The sequence below is a fragment of the Nyctereutes procyonoides genome, unplaced genomic scaffold (genome assembly GCF_905146905.1).
Source record: "Nyctereutes procyonoides isolate TBG_1078 unplaced genomic scaffold, NYPRO_anot_genome, whole genome shotgun sequence".
NCBI classification, from domain to species: domain Eukaryota; kingdom Metazoa; phylum Chordata; class Mammalia; order Carnivora; family Canidae; genus Nyctereutes; species Nyctereutes procyonoides.
This window is the reverse complement of record NW_026575021.1, coordinates 19,367,399-19,395,319: the sequence shown is the minus strand read 5'-3', so window position 1 is coordinate 19,395,319 and position 27,921 is coordinate 19,367,399. Positions and strand designations below refer to the sequence as shown.

The following is a 27,921-nucleotide window of genomic DNA, read 5'->3' as shown; positions in this document are numbered from 1 at the left end:
ATGAGTCTGACTCCAAGTGTTGGAGACATATAGAAGAAACGAAAAATTATAGTAAAATGGAAGTGTAAAGAACTTTCACCCTACCAATCCCTAGTCCCCAAAAGTTAGCTCTAGTAACAACTTGGTGTACATTTCCCCAGCCTTTGCTTACAGGTATATAAGAAAGTAGAGACCATCATACTAAGTGTCCATATATATGCTGAACAAATAAAAAGTAAGTAAATAACCAGACTGTTAGCAGAGATAGCTGGAGACAGAAAATCTCACACAGGCATAGGCAAGAATGGATTTTATTTTGAATTTCCCTTGTTTACCAGTCATCTGTGTTTACTAATCATCTGCATTTTCTTTTCAATAAATTGATTACATCCTCTACCCATTAAAAAAAGAGTTGCCTTTTTCTTACTAGTTGTAGGAATTCTTACATTATAGGACTAATGACCGTTCTTCTTTTATGTGTCAAAAATATTTTCCCTTAGTTTATCTTCTGCAGAATGTTTTAAAATTTTATGACATTTACATTTGTTGTCCTGTATTTTCTTCCATTAATTATAGGTTTACTTTTCACATTTAGATATTTAATCCATTTGTAATTTTTCTTATACAATATGTGAGTTAGGGATCTAATTTTATTTTTCCCACGTAGATTGCTAGTTGTACCTATATATTTACTAAGTTACTTACCATTCTTCCCAAAATTTATGTATGTTTAAGGTACCTGTATTGGATTCTGAATCCAATACAGTGAAATTTACCAGCTTTTTTCTTTAAAAAATAGTGCTTTGTGTCTTTTTTAGGAAATCCTTTATTACTCCAATATTAGAAAGATATTCATGTATGGTTTTCTACTGAAAGGCTTATTCTTGTAAAGATTTATTTGAGAGAGAGAGAGAGAGAGAGAGAGAGACACACACAAAGAGAGCGCAAGCGGGGGAGGGGCAGAGGGAGAAGGGGAGAGAGGGAATCTGAGGCAGACTCCCTGCTGAGTGGCAGCATGATGTGCAGTTCCATCCCAAGACCCTGAGATCACGAACTGAGCCGAAACCAAGAGTTGGACACTTAATTGAGCCACCCGGGCACCCAAAAGGTTTATTTTTAAAGTTTTACTTTTGGCATTTAAGACACTAACTTGAATGGAACAGGGGTGAGAGGAAATTTTTTTTTTTTTTTATGATAGTCACACAGAGAGAGAGAGAAAGAGGCAGAGACACAGGCAGAGGGAGAAGCAGGCTCCATGCACCGGGAGCCCGACGTGGGATTCGATCCCGGGCCTCCAGGATCACACCCTGGGCCAAAGGCAGGCGCTAAACCGCTGCGCCACCCAGGGATCCCCTTTTTTTTGGGGGGGCGGTGAGAGGAAATTAAAAAGTGTATTACATATACGAATTACAACATAACTAACATAGATATATTAGTTGAGTCTCTAGCTTCATCGTGAAACCAATAGGTACGGACTATAAAATGCACCATGGTACTGGTGTTTAAGTATCTTCTTAGTCTACTTCCATACTGTAGCATAAAATGAATATATATTATGTTTAGAAAGCTACTATATAAAAGATAAAGACTACACTTTGGGGATGTAAAATGTCATGTATGAATGATTTTAAAACTATAAAATAAACTCTTTAGAATACAAAAATGTATTTATACCACTCATATGAATGTATATTCTCCCTGTTATTTACTATTCCTTTAAATAAAATCTTTCAAATAATGTTTTCTTAACAAATTTCTCCTAAAAGTTTTCCTTTCCTTTTTTTTTTCCTTTTTAAATGTTCGTACTTACTTTGAAACAGACAAGGTAAACAGCAAAGCCTCCTCAGGGCTTAAAAACATTAGCCAGTAATATACTTGTGTAAATATAAAAGTCTAAATTCAATAATGTATGAAAATGCATAGCAAATAGTGAAGCTATTTACTATTCTTTCTTGACATCAGTTGAGGGGAGATATATGGGAATGTTCTCCATCCAACTCATCTTACCTTTCTCACTGTTCTATGTTTCCTCTCTACTTTCCTTAAATGAGGAATTCCCTTTTCATATGCAACTTAAACAGCAGAGAAATATTCTGAATGTCATTACACATACTTAGATTACAGGAAGTAAAAATCTGTGAAGTTAGCCATCACTTACCAGATGACCAGCACCTAACCCTTTTTCTCTCTTATAATTCCAGGGCAGAGCTGAACAGTATCAGAGAAATGAAATATGGTGAAGGTGAAATTATTTGAACATTGGTTATGTTGCCCAGGAGCCATGATAAATTATTACTGTGAAGTTCTGCCAAAGTGAAAGTAGACTTATAAATATCTTTAATAATATTTAATCAATGTTAACAGAGCTATAATTCATTACATTCTTAATAGCTCTTCTCTAGCCTCTGCTGTTTTATAGTTTAATAATAAATAATTTACCTGCGCTCTTTTTTCCATATCCTGGCAAGTACCTAGTTGTTCTTCCATTGCAACTCTGATTTGCCTTGCTTCATATTCTAATTGTCTTCTGGTCATATCTGTTTGTAAGGAAAACTAAAACCACAAATTAAATTGAAATGTTAATATCTCATGTTATGTGTTTATCAGTAGAAGCAAAATGCATAAAAATACCAATAAATAAAATAAGTATCAAATATGTACGTTATTGCACATAACTAGATTATTTTTTATTTTAAGGAATCCTAAAATTTGATTATAGGTGCTGGGCTCAGTCTGGGTCCCTCATGTGAAATGCTGAGTTGAAACACTTTTATTAAAAAAAAAAAAAAAGAAAGAAAAAGAAACACTTTTATTGCCCCATAGCCATAAATGTTTTTATGTAAATTGTACTGATTCATTTAAAACATCTAATTGGCCCAGCTAAGGTAAACCTTCTTCAGTTCCCATGTCCTACTTTGTTAGAAATTAGTACATTAATGTAGACAACATAAAAAAATTAAGAAGCAGTTCATCATCCTTAAGTTTATTCCTCAACTTAAGGATTGTTATAAATGTTCATACTGAACAGAGAAAATCGTTCATAAGATGAAGAAAATGTATAAGGAAAAACTATTTATTGCAGATAATCATAAATTGCAAAACAACACAAACTTTCTGGTAAAAATCCAAAAGTGAAACAAAGTTGAAATAAACAAGAAGTACTTCTTCATGCAGGGGTTGTTAATTCATTTAGCCCTCTAATCAATTAACTCTGTAATTAAAATTCCAGGCACTGAGATAACTGCTAGGCATACAAAAGGATGAAAAGGACAAGGTAATGTAACTTATAAACGCATGCTCCAGGAGGTAATAATACCTAAAGTCTGATTAAATAAAATTATAATGGGCCATGAAGGAAATGAGAAAGTGGTATAGATTTTTTATGCTCTATATACTCAGAAGAAAGCTGTGCGAGACCTATGTCAGACTCAGAGTAACATTCTATAGGTCCAAGGATTCTAAACTGCACTGTCAGTTAAATCAGGGAAGCTCTCACCCTTTTCCCTTGCAATAATGCAGATGACATTCCACAGATAATGTATTTCTATAAGCATACCCAAATTATGGGTTGCAATACAGATGAAATAGTCTGTATGTTATTTCTAAGTCCCAATGAGCCAGTCCTAGCTCCACTTATTTATTCTCCATTTCCCAAAAACCCCTGCAAAAAAAAAGTTGAACATAACAATGTTGCAATAATGTGGTTTAGATCTGATATTTTAAAAGCAATGTCTAATATCTTGATAAGTATTTACATATGAAAGTGTTAACTTGCTTCCCAATATAAACACATAATTTGTGAAATTAAAAAATATTTATGACATATAAGCAGTTTACATTTGCTACTGTTGTGAAATGGCCTATAATGTTTTACATATCCTATTAAATAAATGTGATTATTTAATAAATATGGGAAGAATTTATTTGACAACTCCTCTTTGTTTCAGATATTAGCCAACTGCTTTCTAACTGTCACACACACTTGAGCTCTTTCCTAAACCTGATTTAATATAGACAACTGGACTCTAAATTTTGTATATTTTAAGTATCAATGAGAATGGTGAGCAAAACTATGCTCAGGTATTTTTTATTTGAGTAAAAATCCCACCAAAACTTCTTGAGTTCCTAATCCTTGTATGCCAGTAACTTTCCATTAACTGTTCTTTTACTATCTGGGTCTCCTCAACTCCCAGGAAGATGTCAAGGACATTGTCAGGAAAAGGGATCCTTTTCTTCCTCTCAAAATCTTATACGATTGTTCTAGGAAACTACACACGTAAGCTTCCGGTTCTAAGCTCCTTCCAGACAATGCCCACCCAGGAAATCTGGTAAAGTACATGTTTTGAAAGTGCTCCTTTCTACTTTTGTTTTTCATTTATATCCTCACAAAAGTGTTATTAGAAAATTAAAACTCTAAGCTAACAGAGGACAATATATCTTTTATTCTATTTTTCTCTTTTTAAAAAATATTTATGGACAACAGTTAGAATACAATCTTGTTCAAAATTATTAATGTATTCCAGAACATTCAGAATGTTCATGTTATCCCATGAATAAAATAGCTGACATGGAAAGCTTGGGGAAAGAAAGGCTGACAAGATGAAGTTCTTTTTCACATAGTTATATTTGCAAATAAACACACTTTTGTACTTGTAAAAAGTCTTAAGATCCTGGCCAAAAGATTTTGTTATTTATAATAACTGGAATAGCACTCAAATTATCTTTAAAGACACTTTTATTATAAAAACTATATGGCATGTAAAGTGGTTCAAAAGATAGATGGTAATAAACATTTTCAGAGTATGTTTGGTAATTCAACAGACAGAATTAAAAAACCAGTTACCTAGTTGAATTGAGTCCTTTAGAATGCAAACCTAATAGATTTTCTTAATTGGTGGTTTAAAATAAATATCTGCTTGAGCATAATGAAGTTTATATCACCTTTACAAACAAAAATTCATTAATTACTATATATTTGAGTTTAAAGTTAGATAAAACATTACAGTTTACAAATAACTAAAAATGCAATTATCTTGAATGTTTTTTTTATCTTGAATTTTTTAAATGAGTAACGTAGGTACTTTTAAGAGATCAAAGTTATTAAAGTCTAAAATAGGTCATAATGCTAAGTTACTTACATTTTCAGTTAAAGGGAGACTATCTATTCTTTTAGTGAGATTCTGAAGTTGAGCATAATACCAATCTTTTTCCTTTTCTTCTTTGTCAAGATCAGCAAGAAGTAATGATCTGTTTTTAAAAAAAAAGACAAGTTTACACAATGCCAATAGAGTACATAACAGTAATTCTTATCAGCTGCAATTATAATGTTCTCTACTTAACCTAAAGTTTTAATAATGAATAAGCAGAACACTTTGATTTTGGATTTTTGAAGGTGGGACTTAGAATATTATAATCATTAAAATTTGAATATTAAAAAATTCTTGGGCAGCCCCGGTGGCGCAGCGGTTCAGCGCCGCCTGCAGCCCCGGGTGTGATCCTGGAGACCCAGGATAGAGTCCCACATGGGGCTTCCTGCATGGAGCCTGCTTCTCCCTCTGCCTGTGTCTCTGCCTCTCTCTTCGCTCTGTCTGAATGAATAAATAAATAAATCTTTAAAAAAATAATAAAATAAAATAAAAAATAAAAAAATTCTTACTTTTTCACCTAAATAAGATACTCAACATCCTTATTAGAACATTTACATTTCAACCTAAGGCTTTCTTCACATTTATTTACAGTCTAAAGATATCATGATGGTTTGCAGAAAAAAAGTACAGATATAACAAAACCCCAAAATTAATATAAGAATAAAAAGAGTACGGAAAAGCAGTAATTACACAAAAAACAAACCTAGAGTATAGGAAGCCACTGCCCTGGACACAGATGTGGCTTTCAGCTTCTCAAAATAATAGGAAATATTTTGTCACTGTGCACTTCTCCAAAGACATACAGATGGCCAAACACATGAAAAGATGCTCAACATCATTCATCATCAGGGAAATGCAAATCAAAACTACAGTAAGATATCACTTCACATTTGTCAAAATGGCTGAAATCCAAAACACAAGAAACAAGTGTTGGTGAAGATGGGAATAAAAAGGAACCTTCCTGCACTTTGGTGGGAATGCAAACTGGTGCAGTTACTGTGGAAAACAGTATGGAGGGTCCTCAAAAAATTAAAAAATAGAACTACCTTATGCTCCAGTAATTCTACTACTGGGTATTTACCCAATGAATATGAAAACACTAATTCACAAACATACATATACCCCTATGTTTACTGTGGCATTATTTATAATGGCCAAATCATGAAAGTAAACCAAGTGTCCATCGATAGATGAATGGATAAAGAAGAATAGATACATATATGTATACGGCTAGGGCTGAAATGATAAATGGGAAAATAAAGTGAATGTGAAGAATCATGTTAGAGTTGCTTTATCAACTGATATATATTTATATATACACACACATATATACGTGTAAAGGCATACCCACACACACCCACACACACACACACACACACACACACACACAAACTATAGAATATTACTCAGCCATAAAAAAGAATGAAATCTTGCCATTTGCAAAATATGGATGAATCTAAAGAACATAATGCTAAGCGAGATAAGTCATTCAGACACATACCATATGATCTCACTCATGTGGAATTAAGGGCTACAATGATGACCAATATAAAAAAGAAGAAAAGAAAAAGAAAAAGAAAAAGAGAAAGAAAAAGAAAAAGAAAAAGAAAAAAAGAGACAAACCAAAAAACAGACTACAGAGAACGAACTGATGTTACAAGAGGAGAGGTTGGTGGGGGGAGGGGAGGCGGAATAGGTGAAGGGGATTAAGAGTACACCTATCATTAAGAGCACCGACTAATGTACAGAATTGGTGAATCACCAAAGATTGTATACCTGAAACTAACATATAGTTAACTATATTACAATTAAAAGAAAGAAAAAGATTAGTTGCAGAAACTTTAAAACAAAATATTGTGCATATTCCCAGAGATTCTACAAAAATGCAATGATCTACATGTATACTTACATGTACATTTTTAAACACGAACAATAGTTTATTACTCTTTGTATTGCCCTATTAACTTTTTATCACTTAAAAATCGATCTTGGGAGATCATTCTGTGTCAGAAAAGAAAAAGGTCCTACGTATTTTTTGTTAGCTGCGTAGTATTCATGAGTCCATAATGGGATACACTATAACCAGTTTTTTTTTTTTTAACCAGTTTTGTTTTAAAGGGCATTTAGGGCCTTCCTAATCTTTTGCTATTATCAACAATGCTACACTGAATATGCTTATAGATAGTCCCATTTCACAAATGTGCAAGCATGTATATAAGATAAATTCCTAGGGTATGTAAATTTTTAACTTACTGCTCTTATTAGATGTTGTACCAATGTATGCTCCTACCACTTTCACCAACATAAATGTTTGACCAAACTTTATTTCTGCATATCTAGTTTTTTTTATTTTTTAATTTATGATAGTCACAGAGAGAGAGACAGAGAGAGAGAGAGAGAGAGAGAGAGAGAGGCAGAGACACAAGCAGGCTCCATGCACCGGGAGCCCGACGTGGGATTCGATCCCGGGTCTCCAGGATCGTGCCCTGGGCCAAAGGCAGGCGCCAAACCGCTGCGCCACCCAGGGATCCCCTAGTTTTTTTTTTTTTTAATAGTGTATCACTAAGTTTTTAATTTGATTTCTTTTAGTGTAAGGTTAAGCATTTTTTTTTCAAGTTTAAAAACCATTTGTATTTCCTCACCTATAGCTTTTTCTTACTTTTTTATAGGGCCTCATCTATATTAAGAATGATTATACTTTTGGTTATATGGGTTATAAATATATTTTCTCTGTTTATCACTTGTCTTTTAACTTTGTTTACAATGTCTTTGTCATGTAGAAGATTCTGATTTTTTTTTTTTTTTGTAGTCAAATTTGTGGATATTTTCTATCATCACTTCTGGAGTTTGCTCATCTACAGAGATGTTCCCCTCTAGTATTGTTACTTTAAAATTTTGTTTGATTATACTGTTTTGAAAATATGTTTGCATGTGAGTATGTGGAAGGTTATATTCTTGCTAAAATTCCCTTTCCTTTACTGAGAAACAATTAAAAATATAAGAAATAAGCCTTCATTTTTGATGTGGCAATGTCAGCAGTGAGGGAATCCATGAGATAGTAAGCCCCTGCTTATTATGATGTAGCAACCTTGGTACCAATGAGAAGCTGCCTCCTCCCTCCCATTTCTGACAACAGAAGCAGGAAAAAGCACCAGAGAAAGCCTGAACCCCTTTTACAAGCTGTTGTAAGACAAGATTTAATTATATTTTTCAGTGCTCCCTGGTGAGAACTAGCAGGACCTACCAGGACTTAGGTGCTGAACAAATAGTGATGCTACTATTTCCTCTGATTACTCTCCAATAAATGGGCTAAGAGCTGGGCATTATAAGTGTTTATATTGATAGGCCAATGTTAATAAAGGCAGTAGAGTGAGGGGAGGCTATGGGGAATAGGGACAAGCTGTTATTGTCAAGTTTAGGGTGGAACAATGGTAAAATGCTATGGGGAAGCACGGTTACAGTGTTTTGAGCCAAAATGTTAACAAGTGGTTAAATGATAGTGATTGACAACAGTGCTTATTAAGGCTCAGAACTGAAACCAGGTCTAGACTCAGAGGCAGGTAGGGCTTTAGGGTTTAGACTTTTTTAAACAATTGTTAAGTCTTCTCTAAAATGCAAGTTTCATGTCATCTTAGTCCTCTAGCTGACTCAGGGTCACCTAAAAGAGCATGGCACATTATGTACTATGCATTTAATAAATATTTGTTAAATGAGTGAATAGCTAACATGACAACAGCTTACATTTTTTGAATGTTCTAAGAACTAGACATAGCACTAAGTATTTTTTTAAAATCTAATTTAATCCTTACAACATCCTTTGAGGTAGTTATTCTTAGGCTCACTCTTCAGACTGGAAAACTGAGGTTCAAAAAGGTTAAAGAGCTGTGTAGCTAGGTTTGAGCCCTGGCTTGACTACTTTCTAGCACTTACCTTGGGCAATACAGAAAACAAGAAAAAAAAGAGACAGAGAGACAGTGAACCTGTAACTTAAAAGAGAGAAAGAAAGAAGAGAAAAAACAGGGGAGAAAATCAAAGAAATTACATGACAGAATTTTGAAAATAAATTTTCCAGATTAAAAGGGCACAGTGAGTACCCAGCATGACAGATGAAGAAAACACATATACTGAGGCATTCTAAAAGCTTCTACAAAAAAAAAAAAAAAAAAAAGCTTCTACAGAAGAAAAATGGCAACCCTCATGGGAATGAGAATCAGACTCGTATTAAATTTCTCATCAAAGACAATGATTATGAAGAAGGAAAATGAGTTTGAGCCTAGACCTCTCTAACCTATCAACTGCATGAGAGCAAAGTAACGGTTCTGTCATATATGCAAGGACCCAACATCCTCCTCCAACGTAGTGAAAACCAAGAGGACGCAAGACATCTTAGAAGTACATACACACGTACGCTCCTCTCTGTCTCTACTTAATAAACTTGGGACTTTATCTACATGGAGCAAAGTATGTTCCTAGGAAAGGGGGCATGGTCACATATCCTGTGTCTCTTAACAGAGTTCAAAGGGGACAAAGACGGAAGACTGTGGACCCAGTTAGCTTCCTATTCACAATAGTGTTTCCTATGTTGTCTGATAGAAATAGTCTTGGTTCAAGGTGTGAAACAGATTCATGTAAACTCAAGAGGAAATAAAGCTTAGTGCTACATCTATTTTTATAGATGCACACACTTCAAACTAGAGAGACAGCACGCAAAAAGTCTTTTGCCTTTCAGTTAGATATGCTGGACATTTTTACATAAACCACCACTTTTCACAACTCTGCAAGGTACAACCATATCCCTATTTTACAGGAGAAAACACAAAATTTAATGACATGACCAAGGTTACAGAGCTAATATGTAATGTTTATACATTTTAACATTGCTTGAATGTTTAATAAAACTTTTAGGAATATAAAAATGGTGAGTTATTCATGCATTAAGGAATTCCATAACCTTTTACAAAACACTTGATAAAGTTCTTGATAATGATATATATTCTAGTATTTGTAGTAAGATTTTAACTTCGGTAAGAGAATTAATAAATTAACTGTGAGAAACTAGATAATATACGTCAAGCAGTGTTTTTTAAGATACTGAAACTGATAAATTAAGAAATGTTATATTTGTGGCTACTTTTAATAGGACTTCCCTAATGGAAACAGTTACCTCAGACTGACTCTCTAGTTACTCAATTTATTTCAAAAGGTAACAAAAAATTCAATTAAAAATCAGTTACATATTTTAACCTGACCTAAATACTGTGATCATGTGTCTTATTCAACCTACAGGGCACGTGAAGTATTTAAGTAACAAAGTACAAGTCTTAGAATCCCAAGAATTGCCTCCTTTACATTTTCTTTTTTTTTTTTTAAGATTTTATTTATTTATGCATGAGACACACACACACACACACACACACACACAGAGGCAGAGACACAGGCAGAGGGAGAAGCAGGCTCCATGCAGGGAGCCCAATGGGGGACTCGATTTCAGGACCCTGGGAACACGACCTGGGCCAAAGGCAGACACTCAATCACTTAGGCACCCAGGTGCTCTACATTTTCATATTTAATATTGTCTCATTACATTTTTGGATTTATTTTTTTTTTAATTTTTATTTATTTATGATAGTCACACAGAGAGAAAGAGAGAGAGAGGCAGAGACACAGGCAGAGGGAGAAGCAGGCTCCATGCACCGGGAGCCCAACGTGGGATTCGATCCTGGGTCTCCAGGATCGCGCCCCGGGCCAAAGGCAGGCGCCAAACCGCTGTGCCACCCACGGATCCCTACATTTTTGGATTTAATATAAGTGTGATCAGTAACATACTACCTTTGAATTAATAAATGTAAACAGCTCTCTTAAGTGTTCATGATCACCTGCCATTCATGCTTCATAATTCCTATATTACAAAATGACAAAATAATAGTAAAAATTGGGAGTATACAAGTTTATGATTTAATGAAGAAAAGTTACCTCTCTTTCTCAAGTTCCTCTAAATAACCAGTATTCTCTCTGCTTCCGTTTACAAACCCTCTTCTTGGAAATGAACCCATAGGAACAGGACTGCACTCTCCCGAACGACTAGATACAGATCCTTCGCGGCTTCCATAAGAACGGAGGGACATTTTTGACCGTAGTTTCACTCCAGGGAAATTACTGCTATCTAAGTTAAGTTCTAAATGGAAGAGAGACAAGTTTTTATATAACAATTGCTTTAAGGGATCTAAAATATTGCTAATGCAATTATATTCTCTTGGAAATAAAATATTAGATTCAGATTTTAGTCCTCAAATTTTAACCCATTTTATAATATAATTGAATATATATTATATATATTACATAAAGCCTGCAGGAGTACTAAATTATGGCAGCTATAGAGCAGCAAATTTATGCAGGAAACAGAGAATCCTTACCACAAATGCTAATGTTCTATATACAAATATCAAATCATTAAAAAAGTGTTCACTGCAACTCTACATTTCTGATAGAGGAGGCCACAAAGACACATGATTGAATAAACAATTATTTAGGAATAGAATGACTAAATTTTCCCTCCAAAATAGCTTCAGTCACAGAAAAAGGAATACATTAAAGAAAAATCACACAAAATGTCTTTCCTTAAATTCCGACTAAATAATAATATATTTTAGGACGCAAAGGTAATTTCTCAGCCTAGTTTCAACTATAATAATTAAACACTCTTCCTGTTTTGATACCTGAATTTTTAAGCAACAAAATGAGAAAGTTATTTTTTCAAAATTCTATGAAAAATGGCATATAATCAGCTAACATAAGTGGGAAGATCAAACACTTGTATTCTGGATGGAACAGAGGAGGACACTATTCCTTTAAGTAAGGCAACAGGCCCAGTCTGTGGCACACAGCTTACTCAAGGTCTATACAGTGACTGGAAGAAGAGCAATGAGCTTTAAAAAGAGCTGAAAATAATCAAATAAGGAATCTATAATAATTTAAAGTCAGTTAAATGCTTCACTTAAGGAATGACAAGCAAGTAGACATTTTACATTACCCATATTTTACCAACTGAATCCTAATAGACAAGGTTGTTTAACCAGGAAAACTGAAACCAACATTCAAAGAAGCTGTATTTGGATATACATTATTTTTAAAATATTTTTATTTATTATTTATTTGAGAAAAGAGTGTGTGTGCAAGAGAACACAAGCAAGAGGAGCCGTAGAGGGAGATGGAGGAGCAGACTCTCCCATGAGCAAGCAGCATGACATGGGGCTCCATCCCAGGACCCTTGAGATCATGACCTGAGCTGAAGGCAGATGCTTAACTGACTGAGCCACCCAGGTGTCCCTAAAAAATTATTTTAAAACACTTTTAAAAAATCTACCTTTGAGACGCTCTAATAAGTCAATCTGTCCAGCAGAAGCCATAGCTTCATCTTCAATACTTCCTTGTAGTTGTTTAAGTACTTCCTGCAAAAAAGAACACAACATATTACCATGACAAAATTTTAAATAACTTCTTGAAGATATGATTCTAAGTTTCTTGGCATTTCGGTATGCTGGGGGAAAAAAGTTTCAGATCAACCTGAAAATATATGTTAAGCTGTAAAGCACTTTACGTATATTACCTATTATTAATTATGAATAATCAATTACATCCCACAACAATAGTGATATTTTGTGATAATGGAGATTACAGAGAGTCTCCATAAGACACATTATCCCTAACTTTTAAAACAATACAACAAGGTGAATTATTCTCATTTTTCAGGTGGGTCAAGCAAGACTCAAAGCCCCTGCCCAAGCTGCAAAAGCCAGTTATGTGTTTAGAATCCATGTCTCTGAAGCTTATACCAACATGACCATGAAAAACACCAAATTAACAATTATAATATGAGCTAAATTGAACTTAAATAAACAAAAACCGATGGAAAAAAGCAATTATAATGTGCTGTTTAATTTTACATATTTGAGCTTTTATATTCCATATCTCAGTACAGTCTACTAGCATATTGATTTACATTCAGCAGGTACTGCAATGACCGTACGCTCACTGCCTCCTGACTTTTGATGACATTGTTTCCTTTCCCATTTAAATCCTTCTCTTGATAAATTTCCCTCAAATTATGTTGGAAACTCATTTCCACCAGTTTTTCTGCATGTTCGTTAATAATAATTTGTATTTTTATCTTTCATATTCCAGGGCCTTCCATTCGAGTTCCTAGCAGAGTCCTTATTGGCCAATCAGGTTTCCAAATACAAGACTTTGTTTATGATCTTATAACTATGCGCAGTATTCTCCAATATGAAAAGTGATCCATAAACAGATTGAAAAGGAAATTTATCAAAAAATAAGTCCAACAAAGACAATTTTACTGGTTTACCTTGAGTGACATTATTAGCATTAAAAAAAGAATCCCCACGTTAACAAGAAAGCCTGTGGCCTTAAAATCTGACCTTCTAGACCACATTGGAGGTGACTGATAATTCATGTTTGGGTTATTATGGCTGAAATGTATCACATCTGTGGGAGAGGAAAGCAATCTGTACAGGGACACCATCCTTGAATGAATGTAGGGTACTCTACAATGTCTATTATAAACTTCAGGACACCATCTCCTCCATAAAGGACTATCATTTGATATGATTGAGGACTATCATTTATTAAGTTATCTGTGTTTTTTTAGGATCCCAATTCTCCTTCCATCCATCCACTGCTACTACTTGTACTCTTTCAGTGATCCTTTAATCTTATCCCTATTTCTTATACTCCCTAGCCTCATAATTCAACAACTACCCTTCTGCAGATAACTTCAAATTGTATGTCTCTAATCCTAAGATCACTTGCAAACTTAAGATTCACTTTCCTAATTTGAGTGACAGATGCTTTACATTTGGATGGTATGGACTTCCTATGTAAATGTCCAGAACTATCATTTTGTGCCACTACAATTTGTTTTTTGCCCTGTATCCTCTCAGTACATTTCCCTGTTTTACACATATTTCTGTCACACACACATACACACACACCAAGTATTTTAACAGTTTGTAGCAATACCTTGTAATCAACAGCAAAGCAGTATTCCTTTTGCCACTAGATGGTACTATTGCATAAGTTTCAGAAATTCTTAAATTACCTAGTTGAAGCAGATCCACCTTGCCTTTCTTCGGTAAATAGGTTAATGAGCAGGAAACAGGATTCAAGATTATGTAATGTAGTCCAAAGAATAATAAGTGATTTCGGGCAAATAACCAATGTTTTGGATTGACTTTAATCCAATGTGGGAAGTGCCAAGCGTCTTTTCACAAATCAATATTCTATGACAAAACAAATGGTCATGGCTCCTGCTCTTGAACAGCTTATATACATAAATAATTTCATTATAAGGTTGTAACTGCTATGATACCATATGACTAATCTTAAAGGACTATGTGGATGGCTCTGCAAGGATGTCTGCAGAAGCACTTACTGAATAATAATCAATTCATGGTTGAATTCAGACATATCTTAAGTACCAATATTCATAATGTGTAATATGATACACCACATGGATAAATGGTCAACCTGATATTCCACGGTAGAGACTTAAGGGTCTGAATTGTATTTTTACTCCAAGACATTCCTCCAGGGTAGGTTAAAATGTCTCCCAAAAATAAATTTTGAATTTGCTCAAGGACTTAAGCAAAATTTAAAAGGGATCTCAGAATTGTGCACTATAAGACAGGACTTCCAGGTGGGCTTGCCAAGAGGAATTTTTTGCTAAGTACACCTCCCAAAGTAGATGAAAGAGTAGCCCTGTTGGGAATTTTTAATTTTGTTATCTTTAAACTTTTAAAACCACATATCATGTACAATAATTTTAGATATATTGTGTTAATCAGTGTTAAAATAGCAAACTATTCTTTAATACTAGATAACTGATTTGGCTGTTTTTGAGGTCACCCAATTTGTGGTGAGAAAACATGTTTGCTTAAAGTCTACCTTATTTCCAAAAGGACTGGAGGTAGGTACCTTAGAGACCTGTGCTCATCAAGGACAGTTTTTAACCATAGAAATAGGTAGTTAGAGTAGAAAAGATTTATGGATAGATAGAATAATACATACAAGTAAAAGGTTGAACTGTTAGGATATTGACAATAAAGGGTAAAGGAGGAGCAAAAATAGTTCAGTGATGTATAGAGGCTTGAAGAATAAGGGAGACCTCAAACTGTACAAAAAAGAACTATAAGAAAATAGGCAATGAATAAGGAATAAGAGTAGTGAAAAGACAGGAAGAACAGGGTGAGGCACCCAGATGCTAAAACAGCCAAGAGGCAGAAACAACACAAAGCAGAAAGATTTTTTAAAAGAGAAAGAGGTTAACAGTTTTGTTAATGTTTTCCAAATCTGTAAAGTTATTAAGTTCAGGGAGAAGGGAATCTGCCTAAGTACCTGGAAATTAAAATAGCTAAAATTTTAACCTCAATTATTTTGAAATTAGAACGTATCTTCCCCACTGCAGACTGAATATTTTATAACTTTTCTTGGAGGTTATCACAACTTTTCAATGCTAGTCAGCAAACCAATTTCAGGACATGAGAGAGCCGTGGAAATGGTCTAGGCTAGTGCGATGCCTGTATTTTCCAAATAAGACACGCCAGAAGGGTACCTAAAGGTGATATAGCTTGGCTCGTGGCAAAACAAGGAATAGGACAAGGTACTGACTTTCAGTTCCGGACTCTTCCTACTAGGGCATTTTATTTTTCTTGATCATTTATCACTGACTGCTTCACTGAAGTGGAGACAAGATCTGGGAGAGTGGGGGGAAAAAGCCTGTATTTAGTAAGAGATACTCTAAAGTGAAACTAGTTTCTATGAATTACACAGAACACCCAGCCTCAGTATAGTGATGCTAAAGCTGGTCCCTTATTTTTAAGCTTAAAAATAACTAAGAACAAACTAGCCCTCGGGTTTTTACAATTATTTTCTATGATTCGCCGGGTTAAATACATTTTGTTCAAAATATACATGCTAACTTTGCAAGAAAGAGTTTACATATTGCTGCTTAACTTAAAATACACTTTTAAGTAAGTGAAGTATCTAACCCCAACTTTATAGGAGGGAATACTGAATAAAAATGGATAAACTACAATTAAAAGTCACAGTCTTGATACCTTCATATTAGATGCCTCAGTTTCCAGTTTTGTAAGATGATTGGAATTATCTTCTAGCTCTTGTCGAAGATTTGAGTTCTCCATCTTCAATGCCTCAACTTGCTTTAACAACTGATCATATGAAGCTGCAGCCATCCTTGGCTACCCTTGGACCTATAAGGTTAAAAAGGATTTTGAAATTCACTACTAAAAATATTGTGGCTGCTTGTTTACAAAGAAAGGGATAAAGAAACAAAACTCTGGAGACATTTAATAACAATACTGTTTGTTCAAGCAGCACCGCCTAAGAGGATGAAACACGAGAGTTTTAGCTGAAGACAAGGATAACTAAAATAGAAGAACCTCAGTAGTGCTTAATAACATTCGCCTTTTCCATAGGTGGATGAGATTTGTCAGGCTAGAATTTTTTTCAAGTTTTTAAAGATACTTTAACTGGTGTTATAGGTAAAATTTATGTATTGAAATGTAATCATTGATAAGAAATTCATATTGGTAATATTATTTATGGATTTTGTTCAACAATCACGTAATTTTAAAGCCAGAATGAATTAATGAGATTGGGTATTATAGTCTATCACTTTGATAGAAAGCTAGTCTTAAATATCATCCATCGGAAAGTATTTCTGAACTTCCAAGAAAGACTCATTAAAAAGGCAGCCATTTAACAAAGTATAGATACACAGAACAGCATTAGATTGAGACTTCATATCTTTTTGATAGGAAGATGATAAGTAAGACCTACTAATATAAAGTTCTACATTTATTCAAAAAGGTGAATATAATAGGCCATCCTATAGCACATGTGGTCTTGCTCAGACTAAGGTCAAAAGACACGTAAAGAAAATGGATGAGTTTAGAAGCAGAGACTGTCAAAGAGAAGTGAGGCAGAGTTTGGCAATTAATTATATCACTGTGAAAGAAGGGGGAGAAAAGCAAGATATAGAAGATAGCCAGGTAGTAAGAAGTCTTTAGCATGAACTAGAGAATGCTAGGAGTTAGACTAAGACTAACCAAATTCAGAAGACCCAGATTCTCTTTTTAGTTTAATCCCAAACTCAATTTGGAATAAACAAAATTCTGCCTATCTTAATTCTTTTAGAGCTAAAAAAAGTACTACAAAATTTTTCTCATAAACAATACTTAAAGATCTTGACGCAAGAAAATGCATCTGGAATAAAATCCACTACAAAATAAGGCAGACGGGTTTAACACTGGCTAGTCACTACAGTTATCGGGGTTCAGCAACTGGAAGACCTTTAACAAGGGAAATCAAAGGACTCAGGTGTAGCCACTCTCCAATGAGTTAATGAAGAGGAAGTGAGTCCTGGAGGTGGGCAATCACTCACAGAAGTCTTTATATTGAAAACAATGAGAAATGGATTTATATTTGGAGACACAGGTCTTAATTTCAGGGTTGGTTATAATTTACTTTGCCCCTCCATTTTAATTCATTTCACCATTTGTAAAATGATTATCTACTAGCACAAATATGATTTACAGGAATACTGTTAGAATTAAGGATGAAAAGCCAGGTTGAAAAGTGATATGTAAAGGTTAAGTTATATTATCAAAATAACCATGTAACGTGTCTTCCTTAGTAAGACCTAATGTCAACGTGTTGTTACAAGTTGCTCTCCCCTGACCAAGGGACAAGAGGTAAGGAAATAATTCAGCTACTTGAAAAGGACAGAGACATCTCAAAAATGAAGGAGAAATCCACAGGTTTGATCATCCGCTCCACTTCATCCCAGTAACAAGCAGGTCTGAAAACACATAGCACATTACAAACTATGTAACAGAATTGGGTCTGACAATATAATAATGCAAGCCCTGAAATTCTTTACCCCAAATAGTTTTAGCAGGCTATTTTGCACTAAAATAATAAAACAACATAAAAGGTAGTAACACAGAGGAAGAGACAGATACACACAGGTTGAGACACGGAGGTTATAAGCTTACACAATCACAGAAAAGCCAGATGGGCAAAATGAGCAAAGACTACGTGCTCTTTATTGACGGGGGAAAATCCAACTCTTTAAATGGACAAAAACATTTGAACATCTTTTCGTTCCTCCAGAATCACAGGCATTAAAGTCATTTCTGCTCTAGAATGCAAGATATTTCATATAATTTGATGGCAAAAAAGATGCTGCTCCCTGGAATAATGCCTCTTTGTATCCGTTTAAGATGTTGCAACCACCTTTCCCTAACTTACAACTGCTTTATGTAAAATTTGAGAAATCACAAACTTACTTTAGAATGCCTTTTATGCAATCATGAGAATTTCATACGAAATATATCTTAACTACAAGCCACTCAACATTAAAAAAATCAAAATTTATCTCATGAAATGGGGAAAACCTCTGAATCTTTCACTTTGATGAGAGTATACAAACATCCCAATTTATTTTTCTGTAGTGTCAAGATGCCCATTACAGAGACTCTCACCCAAGAGTAGAGTAGGGAAGAAGAAAGCAAAGGGACTGTTATTTACATTTTTATTCAAATATTCACTGAGGGGATCCCTGGGTAGCGCAGCGGTTTGGCACCTGCCTTTGGCCCAGGGCGCGATCCTGGAGACCCAGGATCGAATCCCACATCGGGCTCCCAGTGCATGGAGCCTGCTTCTCCCTCTGCCTATGTCTCTGCCTCTCTCTCTCTCTCTCTCTCTGTGTGTGTGTGACTATCATAAATAAATAAAAAATAAAAAATTAAAAAAAATAAAAATAAAAAAATAAAATAAAATACTGTACAAAGCCTTTATAAATAAAACAGTTAAATGCATTGTATCAATTACTTAATTTCTTAGTCCTGATACTTGTACTGTGGATATGTAAGATGTTAACATTAGGGAAAGCTGGGAAGCTGAGTGAAGGGTATAGGGAAACTTACGGTTCTGTTTTTCCAACTGTTTTGTAAACCCAAAGTTATTTTAAAAATACCAAAGTTTTTAAAAGCTATGATATTGTCATATGAATAGGTCAACTATGGGAACACGTGGATGCACACACACACACAAATGACAAAGTAAATATATGTAGATTTAGTCATAATGAAGGTAGCATCTCAAATACACGTGAAAAGATGGACTTGAACTAAGTGGCACTGGGCAACAAGGCAGCCATAAGAAAAAAGATAAAACTGCATCTACTCCTCATACTAAATACTAAGGTAAACTGCAAAAGGAACAGAGATTTAATGTTTAAGAACATTACATGGCATTTAAATAATGAAAAGTTTTGTTTTTTCAATTAAAGATATTTAAATGGAATATACTCTGTTTCAAGAAGTTCTGTGAAGTGATGGTATCTGTTATCAATACTGGGTTATGAAGCAAGTGGGAAAGTTTTTATTTGGTACACAAGCATAACTACTTCTAAATAGAGTACAACCAAGCAGTGGAATACTACATTGGTATTAAAAAGAATGAGGCTGATGTTAAAAAGAGGGCAAAAGAATAAAAAGAGTGCAGGTCACTACATCTCATATGGTTCACCCTGTTATATTAAAAGAACTGTGTGAGGATAAAAAATGTCATTAAGAGGATATACAAAAATACAGCCATTGCCTCTAGAAAAAAGGTCAAGGTCTGAGAAGCAGCCTTCCTTTTTACTGATTACCCTTTTGTACAGTTTGAAGATCAAAGCAAAAAAGTTGGTTCTTTGAAAAGGCTAAATATGATTACACAGAGAAGAAACTAAACACAGAACTTGAACAAAATTGTGGAGGGTGGGGAAGGCTGATTTAAGAAGAAAGAGAAAACCTTAATCGTTCTGTAACTATTGAAAAATTAGAGCAGTACTTAAATATTTTCACCCTTCTCCCAACACACACACACAAAAAAACAAACATTTAAGAAACAAATCCTTTCAACCTTATAAAAACTTTCCCAAGAATAGAAATAAATAGGAAATAGTCCCCCAAAGCATTCAATGAGGCCAATATAATTATGATATAAAAGTCAAAGGTTAGGGGCACGTGGGTGGTTCAGTCAGTTGAGTGACTGCCTCCAGTTCAGGTGATGATCCCAGGGTCCTGGGTGGAGCCCTGCATCTGGCCCCCTGCTCAGCGGGAGCCTGCTTCTCCCTCTCCCTCTGCAGCTCCCTCCTTGTGTGTTCTTGCTTTCTCTCAAATAAAAAAATAAAATCTTAAAAAAAAAAGTCAAAGGTAGTGTGAAAAATAATTAAGGGCTAATAGTATAAACATTGATGCAAAAATCCTCAACAAAGGATCAGGAAACAGAATATATTATTATACAGTAAAGAAAGTATAGCAGAATCAGGTTGAATTTATCCTATGAATGCAAGGATAGTTTAACATTAGATATGACATTCACTACATTTAAATACTAAAGAAAAAAATCATATCATTTCAATATACAAAAAACATCTGATATGTCATTAGCTATTCAAGATTAACTCTTAATAAACTGGAAACAGAAGGGAAGCTTCCAAAAAGCTACAGTAAACATTTTTTTTAATTTTTATTTATTTATGATAGTCACACACAGAGAGAGAGAGAGAGAGAGAGGCAGAGACACAGGCAGAGGGAGAAGCAGGCTCCATGCACCGGGAGCCCGACGTGGGATTCGATCCCGGGTATCCAGGATCGCGCCCTGGGCCAAAGGCAGGTGCCAAACCGCTGCGCCACCCAGGGATCCCTGCCATTTCTTTCTTCCTTCCTTACATCCTGTAAACGGCTACTCAATTTGGCTAGACTCCACTCTAGCCCATCCCAAGTGAGGACAAGCTCCAAGATGGCCACCAGAATTATATGAAGCAAAGGTTGGCAAACGTTTCCTGCAAAGGTCAGATAATAAAATAGGCTTTATGGGCCATATGATGTCTGTCACAACTACCTTTGTTGCTTTAACACAAAAGCAGCCACAGATAATATATAAATAATGGGCATGACCAGGGGTGCCTGGGTGGCTCAGCTGATTAAGTGTCCAGCTCTTGATTTAGGCTTGATCATGGGGTCCCGGGCTGGAGCCCCACATTGGGCTCTGCACTGAGCAGAGTGTCTGCCTGAGATTCTCTCTCTCCCTCTGCTTCTCCTTCCACTTGCATGCATGTAAGGGGCACGACCATGTTCCAATATAATAACTTAGTTTACAAAAACAGTAGTGGTTTGCTGACCCCTGACCCAGAGGATGAATTCCTAATTCTGGTTTTTAAACACCCCATGGAAAAAAAATAAAAATAAAAATAAACACCCCATGGTATGCCAAATAATTTTAAAGGCTATTGAAAAGTTCTTAAGATTAGTATTTCACTTTTAAATAACAGGAAGTAAACTGCTATGCTGGAAAGAGCAGAGAACTAGGAAGTCTTAAGGTCCTTGATTAATTTTCAGCAATCATTTTTAATTTCCATTTCTTTGTCTTCCAGAAATTTGTTGCAATCTTTATTTGGCTCCCTCTCACTCTCTGGCATTATAAATACATACCTTTTCACATATTTTTAATTCATACAGAATTTTTATTTTTATATATGGTGTAAGTGTAGTGCTTTAACTTTATTGTCTCTCATATGGATAACCAATTACATCAGCACTATTTATTAAACCATTTCCTTTCCCTTGAACAGAAATGTTTCTTATCATATCCTAAATTCTCACATATACTTACAACCGTCACTGCATTACGTTTATATTGAAAAGGTTACATTTCTATGATAATCTTAGCTGTGTTATGAATAATTCAGGTCCTTCAATCAAATTTTCTAGTGCTGTTTTGTTTTGTTTTGTTTTTCAAGGGAAGGTCCTATGCCTTTTCTGTCAAATTTATTTCTGGGTGCTTTTTGTTGTTGTTTGATTTGCCCTGAATAAACCCCACCATTCCATGCCAGATACTGCTAATACAGACAAAAGCTACTGATTTTATTTAATACATACCCCTTATGCATCCACCTTTTCAAATTATTCCATGAATTCTAATAGCTTTTCTTGTGGATTTTCTGGGTATAATCATGTAATTTTTAAGTAAAGATCATCTTGTCTCTTCTTTTCCAGTATTTATACTTCATTCCTTTTTCTTAACTGTTAGCTAGAAACTTCAAAATAATGTTGAATAGTGATCTTATACCTGATTTCAATAGGAATGGTTGTTTCACCATTTATACTCTTACTCATAAGATTTCAATAAATATTTTTTTAATTTTTTTTTTTTAATTTATTATAGTCACACACACAGAGAGAGAGAGAGAGGCAGAGACATAGGCAGAGGGAGAAGCAGGCTCCATGCACCGGGAGCCCGACGTGGGATTCGATCCTGGGTCTCCAGGATCGCGCCCTGGGCCAAAGGCAGGCGCCAAACCGCTGCGCCAACCAGGGATCCCTCAATAAATATTTTTTAGGTATTTAAAATTTTTATTAGGAGTAGTTTCTAAATGCTTTTACAGCACCTTTTAACATATTACCTATACAGTTTTTTCTTTTAATTTGTTGCTGTCAATTACAAGATTTTCTCATTTTGACCCATTGTCCTCCTCCATTCCTACAATAAACCATACTTATTCATGTTTTATGACTTTACTAGTTTGTTCATTTTTCAACACTGCATATGGAATTTTTAATTTTTATAAGAAACAAGTATATAGTTTGAAAAATTTATATCTTGCAATGAGAGGTGCTGAATTAAGTTTATGGTAAATTTATAAAGTGAATTGGTAGGAAGTTTCTCATCTTAATCTCATATGGCCTAATAGTTTAAGTAACTTATCTATTCTTTGAAAGTCAGCTGGAATTCAGATCAGAAGGTTTAGAGGAAAATACTTTTAAGTATTTTAAATTTCTTCTGTGGTTAAGTCTTTTCATGTTTTCTTTATATTCCTGTATAGATTTGATTCATTAATAGTTCATCAGTAAATTATTTCCTGTAGCTTTTCAACTGAGTATTACCGCAGAGTTGTACATATTCTCTCATTTAAAAATTTGCCTCCTTTCTCATCCATGCTCTGTTCTTTTGCTCTCTTAATCAGACTTTGTAGGGTTTCATCTATTTTATTGACCTTTACCAAAAAAAAAAATCAACTTTTGGCGTTGTATCTTTTGTACAACTTTGTTTACTACTGTATCACTTCTGTATTTATCTTTACTAATTATATTCTCTTATTTTCCACAGATCTATTTTGTCCATCGTTAAAGTGAATATTAATTCATTTATTTCCTTATTTACATGTTCATTTATCAGTTCCTACCTTAGTAATACAAATACTTAAGGATATTAATTTTCTTCTCACTTTAGCCTTGGCTATGTTCCCTAAGCTTTAGTATGAAGTGTTTTCCTCTTGATTTTTTGATAATTTATAATTTCAATAGATTTCCTCTTTGATCTACGGGGTATCTGGAAGATCCTTCCTAATTATTAGGTGTATAAAAGGACTTTTGAGTCATTTTTTTATTGCCACTAATTTTTTTTTGTTTATTAGACTGATTAGAGACTGTTGCCTACAAAAGTATTATTTGGAAATTTTTTAAAAAATATTTGTCGTGTAGCCAAGAAGGTGACTAATTTCCATAAATATCTCCCTGAAATTTTAATAGGAAAAAGTATAAAAAGTTCTACCATTTAAATCCTCTATATATGTGTTTTTCTGTGTATTTGGTATGTGAAATTTAGAAGGCCTACATCATTTATTGCATATTTACAATATGCTATGTAGTATAAGTGCCCTACATACATATCTCATTTACTCTTCAAAATTGTATGGCATGCATCACTTACCATCTTAGGGTTAAAGGAGATGAGACTTCAAAATGCTACATAACTTTCCTAAGGAACACATCAAGTTGCTAAGTCAGAATTTAGATTCCTGTTTCTAACGCTCATGCTTTTAAAGACCACATAATACTACCTTTGTGTGGGCTTTCATGACCTGTTATCCTGATAGCAGTCTACCTTCCAAACTTATTTTCTATTAGGTTTCAATATAACCCTCCTCAAGTCCCTTGTACTTTTGTTCACAATTCAACTCCTTTTTGAACGCCTCATCCTTTCTTCCTCTACTTTGCTAACATTATCTCCGTCCTTTAAGGCCCAGTTCTGTAGCCTTACTTAAAAACTTCCTGTCTCCTCCAGCCAATGAGTCTCCCTGCTGACTATGTAACATAAAACTTGGCTTACTTACTCCAAATATTTCATTTTACTCTGGTGAGCTTTGTTTCTCCACCTTTAAGACAGGTTTATTATTGAATACTTAGCTTTTCTAATTCCCAAAATGGTTTATTCTGTGACAGCCACAAAAAGACAAATACACACAAGAATAAACTGAAGCAGTGCTTTATGAGCTATGGAAGGCAAAGAAGAGAAAAAGAGGGTACAAATTCAAAGAATGTGTAAGATGACTTTTCCATTAAAATAGTAAGATGATAGATGTCTCTCTGTGGCTATACAATTCAAATCAGTGAACATTTGAGAACTTATTATTAACAAGATACCATACAAATGTTATAAGGAGATTTTGTAGGTTAAATTGTGTTCCCCAAAAAGATATGTTGAGTCACAGGTAAGCTAGACCCTAGTATCTCTGAAAAGTGACCTTATTTGGAAAAAGGGTTTTTGCACATGTAATCAAGTGGAGATGAAGTCTTACTGGATTAGGGTGGGCTCTAAATCCAATGACTGGTACCTTTAAAGGAAAGTCATGTGAAGAAATGGACACAGAGGGATCCCTGGGTGGCGCGGCAGTTTGGCGCCTGCCTTTGGCCCAGGGCGCGATCCTGGAGACCCGGGATCAAATCCCACATCGGGCTCCCAGTGCATGGAGCCTGCTTCTCCCTCTGCCTATGTCTCTGCCTCTCTCTCTCTCTCTCTCTGTGTGTAACTATCATAAATAAATAAAAATTAAAAAAAAAAAAAAGAAATGGAAACAGAGACCTGGGGAAAACATCTTGTGATGATGGAGGCAAAGACTGCAGGGAGTCAGCTGCAAGAAAGGAATGCCAAAGACTGCCGGCAACCACCAGAAGCTAGGAAGAGAGGCATGGAACAGATTCTCCTTCAGTGTCTCCAGAAGGAACCAACCTTGCTGACACCTTGACTCTGCACTTGTAGCCTCCAGAACTGTGAGGGAATAGATTTCCATGGTTTTAAGCCACCAGTCTGTGGTACTCAGTCACAAAAGCCTTTCAAGACTGGGGCGGGGGGGAGGGGCGACAGCACTAAGTTAACAGGTTAACACATTCCTTATTCTCAAGTATCTTATTATCTAGCAAGGAGTAATATTTCAGTAGCAAGGGTAAATTGGGTCAGTACATAAATGTATCAGATGCTTGTGCCCCACCTTACATTCCCTTGGCTTCCTTTAACTCTAGTCACTAGTGCATCAATCAGCTCACTGCAGGTGTAAACTGACAGTACATTAGCTGCACCAGCTGGCTATCTTTTGCATTGTGTCCTAGGGATACCCCAGGATGGGTCCCCAACATCCATGCATGTGCAACCTATAAAAGAATGAACATTTGATGGAGCAATCCTTGACTAAAGGGAAATGGAAGCTAGTATATATAATTATTTCCTGTGGTTGGACAATCCTTCATGGACTTTCTGGTTCCTCAGAAAGTCCTGACAGATCAAGCCACAGTTGTCCAAAGTGGTGACCAACTTGAGAACATTTGCTTTTGCTGGCTGTCCCTCTTCCCTACCTTTACTCCCTTGTAGCCCTCCACTCTTGGGTCACTTCCCAAAAAAGTATTTCACCCAAGACCTTGTCTCAAGATTCTGACTTACAGGGGAACCTAGGCTAAGATACAAATTACCTATAATTCAAAGGTAAATTTGTATTCAAAAACATTTGGTAGAATACTGTGGCAGTTACACCTTGCTCAGAAAATTAGGAAAAGCTTTCAGAATGTAAAAGCATTTAAGAAAGGACTTGAAAGATGGCATAATTGCTAATAAATGTGAATAGTAGTTCAGAAAACGGAACAGCATAATCAAAGTTCAGAGGTTGGAAAAATGATGTCTATTTGGTGGAGTAGATGGCAGTTTAATTTAGCTGAAATTCAGTGTAGAGGAATTTGGGAAAAGAGGGAGGGGAAAGAGCATAAATATGAACTGGAACCACACAGTGGCTAGGTGATTTCACAATGTAAGGAAGAGGAGGTCTGGATAGAGTAGCTACAGAAATGATGGGATAAAAAGCTTAAAAGGTACAAGGCCAAGTCACTTTAACATTTCTCAGTTTCTATTATAAACTATCTCAGAAGTAGCTAACACAATGACATAGATTAAGTGATAATAAAACCAAGACTCTAAAAATAGCTGGTGGAAATATATTTTAATATTCTTCAATGTTATATTTACCATATGAGTGACATTATATACTACAATTTAAATAAATCTGGTAAACGAAAATGCGAATTTACCTAAAAAAGTAACATTCATTCACCAAAGTATAACTCAAAAGAAACCTCTCAAAAACGTCAGCCTAAAAGAACTACTGTATGTGTGTGTGTGTGTATATACATGTGCCGTTAGTAGACAGAATAATGGCCCCATGAAGACATCCACATTCTCATTCCTGAAACCCACGAATGTGTTATTTTACATGGTTAAAGGGACTTTGTATGTGTGATTAAGTTAAGGGTCTTGACTTAATCACACACAGGAAGATTTTCCTGAATGACTTAGGTGGACCTAAGGTAAGCACAAGGGTTCTTCTTAAGGAGATGGTAGGGTCAGAGTCAGAGAAGCAAAGGGCCAGAGAGAGATTTAGAATGCTGCTGGCACTGAAGATAGAGGAAGGGACCACAAGCCAGTACAGGTAGCCTCTAGAAGCCAGAAAAAAAGGAAGTGGATTCTCCCCAACAGCCTCTGGAAGAAGTGCAGCACTGCTGCTATTTTGATTTTGTGAAACCAGTGAAAACCAATTTCACGCTTCTGACCTCTAGGGTTTTAATACAATAAACTTGTGCTGTGTTAAATCACCAAATTTGTGGTTATTTGTTACAACAGCAATAGGAAAAAATACTCTATCATCCAGTGATCCTTCTCCTAGGAATAAATTCCACTGAAACTTCATACTGGCCATGCGGTGATCTTAAAATATATCAACAATTTCTTTGACTCTATTCCTTCAAAAGGTAGAGCTTAATTTATCTCTTCTCATGTAGACTAGACTTAATGACTCATTTCTAATAAAGAAAATATGGTAGCAGTATGGCTTTTGAGACTATATCATAGATGGCTTCCATCTTGTTCTTTCTCTCCGGGATCAGTGGAAGAAGCCAGCTGCCCTGTCATGAAGATATTCAAGCAGCTGCACGGAGAGGCCTATGGCAAAGCACTAAGGCCTCTTGCCAACAGTCAAAAGAAAAAGACTATGTGAGTGAGCCATCTTGGAAGTGGATGCTCATCTAGTCAAGCCTTCAGATGACTGCAGCCCTAGCTGACATCTTGACTGCAACTTCACAAAAGATTCTGAGCCAGACCACACAATTAAGGCATTCTTGAATTTCTGCTCCATAGAAACTCTAATAAGTATTTGTTGTTTAAGCCACTAAGATTTGAGATAATTTGTTATATGAGTATGTCTAGCATAGTCTAAAAATCAAATTTAGGATGGGGTGTCTGGGTGGCTCAGTCAGTTTAGCATCCAACTCTTGATTTCAGCTCAGATCATGACCACAGGGGTTGTGAGATGGAACCCTGCTGGGCATGG

General features: G+C 35.3%; 1 protein-coding gene across 7 annotated transcripts in view; it reads right to left on the bottom strand.

Annotated features, from left to right (window-relative positions):
- Positions 1 to 27,921, bottom strand: part of APC (APC regulator of WNT signaling pathway) — a 123,087-nt gene that overhangs the window by 55,193 nt on the left and 39,973 nt on the right. For 5 of the 7 annotated variants that reach the window (XM_055340102.1, XM_055340120.1, XM_055340149.1 and 2 more), the window contains exons 2-6: positions 16,259 to 16,411; positions 12,490 to 12,574; positions 11,100 to 11,301; positions 5,118 to 5,226; positions 2,419 to 2,532 (exon numbers count right to left, since the gene is read on the bottom strand). In XM_055340102.1, the coding sequence (XP_055196077.1) occupies positions 2,419 to 2,532; positions 5,118 to 5,226; positions 11,100 to 11,301; positions 12,490 to 12,574; positions 16,259 to 16,393 (645 nt within the window). In that variant the 5' untranslated portion in view covers positions 16,394 to 16,411. Of the gene's footprint in view, positions 1 to 2,418; positions 2,533 to 5,117; positions 5,227 to 11,099; positions 11,302 to 12,489; positions 12,575 to 14,241; positions 14,391 to 16,258; positions 16,412 to 27,921 lie in introns of those variants that run through there. The other 2 variants (XM_055340140.1, XM_055340130.1) reach the window with 2 other exon arrangements.